At 51.8% G+C, this 5,289-nt stretch overlaps 1 protein-coding gene across 1 annotated transcript; it reads left to right on the top strand.

The window, feature by feature from the left end:
- The first annotated feature begins 54 nt into the window (after nt 1–54).
- Nucleotides 55–363, top strand: G0S2 (G0/G1 switch 2). Its single transcript, XM_010073273.1, has one exon. It carries the CDS (start codon nt 55–57, stop codon nt 361–363), a length of 309 nt encoding a protein of 102 aa, XP_010071575.1.
- Nucleotides 364–5,289: the final 4,926 nt, after the last annotated feature.

Below are 5,289 nucleotides of genomic sequence, written 5' to 3'. Positions count from 1 at the left end.
TCCCTCTCTGCTCTCTTTTAGAACTGACATCTTCCAAATCGGCTACAAAAAAAAATGGAAACCATGCATGAGCTGATCCCCTTTGCTAAAGAAATGCTCAGCCAGAAGCCCAACAGGAAAATGGTCAAGCTGTACATGCTGGGCAGCGTGCTGGCTTTCTTCGGTGTGGTTATCGGTCTGGTGGAGACAGTCTGCAGCCCTTTCATCTCTGAAGGGAGGCTAGAGGAGGAGGAGGAGGAGAAGAAACCTGCCCCAACACAAGAGCAAAAGCTTCCCCAGAAAGAGGAGGATTTGATTTTGGAGAAGAGCAAGGCGCCGGCGGTGATGCAGAGGGCCCTGGTGACCAGGCAGCACGCTTCCTAAGAGCCAGAGCGCTGCCTGCTGAGCAACCAAGCACGAGAGATGCTGCTGTCCCGTCCTACCCGGTGGTGGTTCCAGCAAGGAGAGAGAAGAGTTGGCTGAAGGAGGAGACCACAAGTGTGAGACTTGAAAGAAGTGAGCGGTTATATTTGCTGCTGTGCAGCAGTGGGGGAAAAAAATACCTTTTGTTGGTATAAACATGTGCAAGACGCACAGCATGGTTATTTTTATTACAGATGCATTTTACAACATTTTCCAAAATCAATAAATGTTTTATATGGTACCACTGCTCTCTAGCTGCATTCATTTCAAAGCCTTCTCTGATTGATTTGCAAATAGGTTTCACTCCTGCCTGTGCCTCTTGGGGGGCAGCTGAGGGGACCCAGGGAACAGCTAGGGGTGGTGGCTGCACCCTCCTGATAAAGCCTTCCTCGGCAATGCTGCTCTGGGATGGAGGGGGCTGACGTTTCTGTACCTGTAGGAGCTGCTCCCTTCTAAAATGGGCCAACTGGGCTGGGAGGAGGAGGTGGCATGTGTCTCACACCAGTGACAGACACATGCCCTGAGCTGGAGGTGGGGTTATCGGGGTTTAATGGCACAGATTCACATCTCGGCCATGCGTGCTCAGAACTGTTTTAAAAAAAAAAAAAAAAACCAAACAACCTGTCCATCCACCAGCAATGCTCTAACAGGCTGTGGTTGCTGCACTGCTAAAAAAGTCAGTATTGTAGGGGTGTCATAGATGGACAGACTGAAGCATGGACAGCCACGATGGCACGGTCAGCACAGAGGGTGTGAAATGGGGCTCCAAACTTCAGGGCTGTACCCAGGACATGGCCAGACTCATTAGAGGGCTTTAACCTATTTTAAAAAGTCTTGCCTGGGCTTAGTAAGAATCTGTTGCATTCAGGACTATAGAATCATAGAATCACAGAATGGTTTGGGTTGGAAAGGACCTTAAAGATCATCAAGTTCCAACCCCCCTGCCATGGGCAGGGACACCCTCCACTAGACCAGGTTGCCCAAAGCCTGGCCTTGAACCCCTCCAGGGACTATGTCATGCCCATGGGTCCATCAGGCACAAAGCCACTGCCAGGTCCAAGCTCTCACACGTTGCTGTCACCCAGCAGCATCGCTGCTGCTGCAGCAGAGCGAACAGTTGACAAATGGATTAACCCAAGGGGAGAATCCCATCTTTGTCCAAGGCAGCTGCACACTCCATCAATCACACATCACTTCCCAAGATTAGCCCTTCTCTACATGGTGTAGGTGTCTCATCCTGCCCTATGGGAATGGGAACATTTTAAAAATTAGGAGATAAAGCTGCTCTCAAGCATCCCAGCCTATGAGCCTGGGGGGTGACTAGGGAGCTCCAGGCAAGCCCAGCCAGGCTGACCCCCACCACTTCTGGGGCTGGACCACAGGTGTGTCTTCACACCACGTACGTGGCCTCCTCACATCATGCCGGTGCCCTGCTGCCTGCACCTCCTCTGCATGGTTATCCCGGCACGGGGTTTATGAGCTTAAAGCAAAGAGGTTTGTGGAACAATCAAAATAGTTCCTCCTAAGACAGCTAACGGGATTAGGCAGCTAAACCACGTGCTGCGCCGGCAGTTCTGGAGCCAACTCGGTAAAATCATGTCCTGCAGAAGACAATCTCCTGCCTCCTGACGTACGGCGAGCTCAGAGGTCGTTACTGCCTGCGTGTTACCCTGAAAGGTCAGCCCGAGGGATCAAGCCTACGTGTTACCATTTCCAGTGGATTGCATTGATATTAGACAGGACCCGCTCTCTGCAGAGCGGCGAATTAGACACATATTAATGGCTGATGTTACCACAATGACCATACAAAGTCTCATTTAAACCGCACAATGATAAATTGTGCTCAGTAATCCATTTAACGTCCCTTGAACTATGATGAAGGACAGACTTGCCAGATGCAGTAGATTAAAAGGCTTTGGCAAACTTTAAACCCCGGCACACCTCTCCAGTCCAGCCTCTTCCCCAGCCCCAGCCCCTCACATCTGTGTTTTGCCACCAGACAAGCTGCAGAAAGCCCTGGCCAATGCAACTGCCACAAGTGCAGCCAGCAAACAGCATCCACACACCCTGGCACAGAGCACGGCGGAGTCATTCTGAAAACCCACGTGTGAAATGCAAAGGAAGATGTTAATTGTAAGCAATGGGACACAGCAGAGAGCACCCAGCTGGAGTACAGCGCACAGGCAGTACTAGTGAGGACACCTCAGGCAAGGCACAGCGCAGAAGCACCTGGAGCACTTCAGGCTAAGTTAAACCAAAGTCCTAAGGCGTGAGCTCTTGAGGAGAGCCACACGCTGCCCACGGTGTGCGGCACATCGCTGAGTTCACACCAGGTTGATTTCTGTTTTTCTCTTTCTTTTCAGACTTGTCTGAGTCTCGTTGCCTCTAACCTGTAAATGTGACATTTTCCTGGTGCATTAAATCCTCAGCAAAATCACAGCTGGAGTGCGATCTGGCGAGTGTTCATCTGCACCCATCCCACAGCACCTCGTCAGAGATCTCATTCCAGCCCGGAGCTGCTGTCCAGCCCTTCATCGCACGGAGCTGAAGGCCACGGAGGACCAGCAGCCCTCCCTCCCGGGCCAATCGCTCCAAGGGCACGAGCGGAATGTCTTTAGAGAGCCCTCACTCGCTATTTGCAGTTTGGATGTTCCAAGAGCTGCCAGGCTAAGTTTAGAGTCCCAGATAAGCGTATCAGCCCTGCCACCCAACACCAAGGGCGTTGGGAACGTGGCTAACGGCCAGGACTCAAAGCAGCCCCAGTTCCAACAATCAAATATCAAGGCAGCAATTCCCAATTTGGTCACGCAGGAAAAAAAAAAAATAAATGTATTGCTTAGGAATGGCTCAAACATCACAGGATTTTCTCTAAACCAGCAGTGAGATGAAATATCACATCAAACCAAACCCAGCCCTACAATCACTGCAAGTCTCCCCTGGGACCCGTGAGCGTGTTTCGGGAGCGGTGCGGCCGTGACAGTGACAGCATTTGCAGGACATCGGCGTTGCCCCCGGGCCATGCCCAGGAGCCGCGGTGAGGCAGCAAGCCGCTGTGCCAACACATGCACGTCTGTCAGGGCTCAACGGCATCCTGCTGACATGCACATCAGCCTAACATGAGTACAGCTGAGGGCAGCCCTTAAAATGGTGATATCCCTGCTAGTAAAAGAATTAATGGGATCTGTGCTCATGGTAAAGTGGGAGTACTGGGAGAGCTGGGCATGAGAAATAATGTTTTAATATCTATGCGATAAAGGAAAGTAAGGGTGAGTACTGGGAGAGCTGGGCATGAGAAATAACGTTTTAATATCTATGCGATAAAGGAAAGCAAGGGTGGGGGGGAGAAGGTAAATCTGCATTTAGCAAAGATTTGATAATGGGTTGAAAAAAGCCAAATATCACTCAAAAGAGAAAGAGAAAAAAAAAAAAAAAAAGTGGCATCCCAATTCCTGCCAAGTGCTTTTGAGCCCCTGCGCTGCATGCGCAAACCTGCCCCAGCCCCAGCCCTGCCCCTGGAACGTTGCGGCTCCAGGCAGCCGGCCGCGGGCACGGCCGGGGGTCTCCGCAGCTCCGCGGTTTGCTGTCGGAACAAGTTTCCTTCGCATCTTCATCTCCTTCGAGTGAACTCCAGGCAGCACTAAATGGAGAGCCTCACCCATACAGAGCAGTTAGCGCAGCACCGAGCTTTACCCCGTGGAAAACGGCGTCCAAGGGACGAGTGACACAAGTGACCCGCAGCGGGGGGGTTCATTGGCCAAGCTCCCCTCTGCCAAGGCACGGAGGTTTGGCAGCAGCGGGGCCAGGACCGGCTGAGATCAGAAAACACTTCCCTGCCATCGCCTCTTCCTGCCCTCCTCTCCCTTCCCTCGCTCCCCGCCTCCAGGAAAAGGTTAAAAAACAAAGTTCTTAAATTGCATCCAGCAAAACAAGCCCAGAAAAGCGGCGAGTGGGAGTGAGGAGCAGCAGCACCCTGGAAGGGCGACAGGCAGCAAGCAAACCCGCGGGGGCAGCAAAGCGGGGCCGGATCCGGCAGCTCCCGCCGCAGCCCCCAGCCCTCTCGGGGAGGCACCAGCACCCCCCCAGCTTCATATCCACATGGGACACCCTAAAAATGGCACACGCAAAAGTTTTCTTTTACAAAAAGTTCATGTCCAAAATAGTCAGTATTTCGGTCTTTTATTAGCAGCTACTTTGTTTGGCAGAAAATCCCCAAACAAACCCGCAATTCTGCATCTCCCCGCGCGGATGCAGAGCAAAGAGCACGGTACCTGCCCGACACGCTCGCAGACGGTGCACAAAGGTCGGCGATTATTGCTTTACTGCACCGTCCTACCGCCAGCAACAAACAACAATACCTGCAAAGAGGCTCTCCCCCCGCCGGCAGCACAGACGAGATCACAGCTGAGGTGAGGTTAATTAGTGCATTTTTTTCAAGCCAAGGAATGGAATGGTTGCCCCATGATCATGACCCAAGTTCAAAGCAAAGGGAGGCAGGAAGAGGCAGAGGGACTGGAATGATGTCTTCTGACCCAAGCGGGGGTTGAACACTTCTTATCGGAGGGAAAGTTGAGACTGGAGTAGAAAGGCAGAAAATAAAAAAATTAATCTATAAAGGAGAAGCAACACCAGAGAGCTCCACGGCCTAACTAGGTTTGTCACTAAATTAAATCATCTTTAAAGTTGCAATAAGTTAAAAAAAAAAATCTTTAAATAATTCTTTCTGGCTGGTTATGGTGGAGGGGTCCAAGAAGGACAAACACAGATTGCGCCCAGGTAAATCAGACCACGGCGCAGCCTCTGCACTGCAGACAAGGCTCTTGTCCCAGCAAACGCGGCTTTCCCCGCTGAGGAAGCGGAGGTGCCGGGCGGGCAGCTCCAGGAGCACAC

The sequence above is a fragment of the Pterocles gutturalis genome, unplaced genomic scaffold, assembly GCF_000699245.1.
Source record: "Pterocles gutturalis isolate BGI_N339 unplaced genomic scaffold, ASM69924v1 scaffold9987, whole genome shotgun sequence".
In the NCBI taxonomy this organism is placed as follows: Eukaryota; Metazoa; Chordata; class Aves; order Pterocliformes; family Pteroclidae; genus Pterocles; species Pterocles gutturalis.
This window is presented reverse-complemented; position numbering and strand designations above follow the sequence as displayed.

Bases quoted from the DNA above. Each gene is read 5' to 3' on its own strand.
- G0S2 (XM_010073273.1), top strand. From the start codon at position 55: ATGGAAACCATGCATGAGCTGATCCCCTTTGCTAAAGAAATGCTCAGC.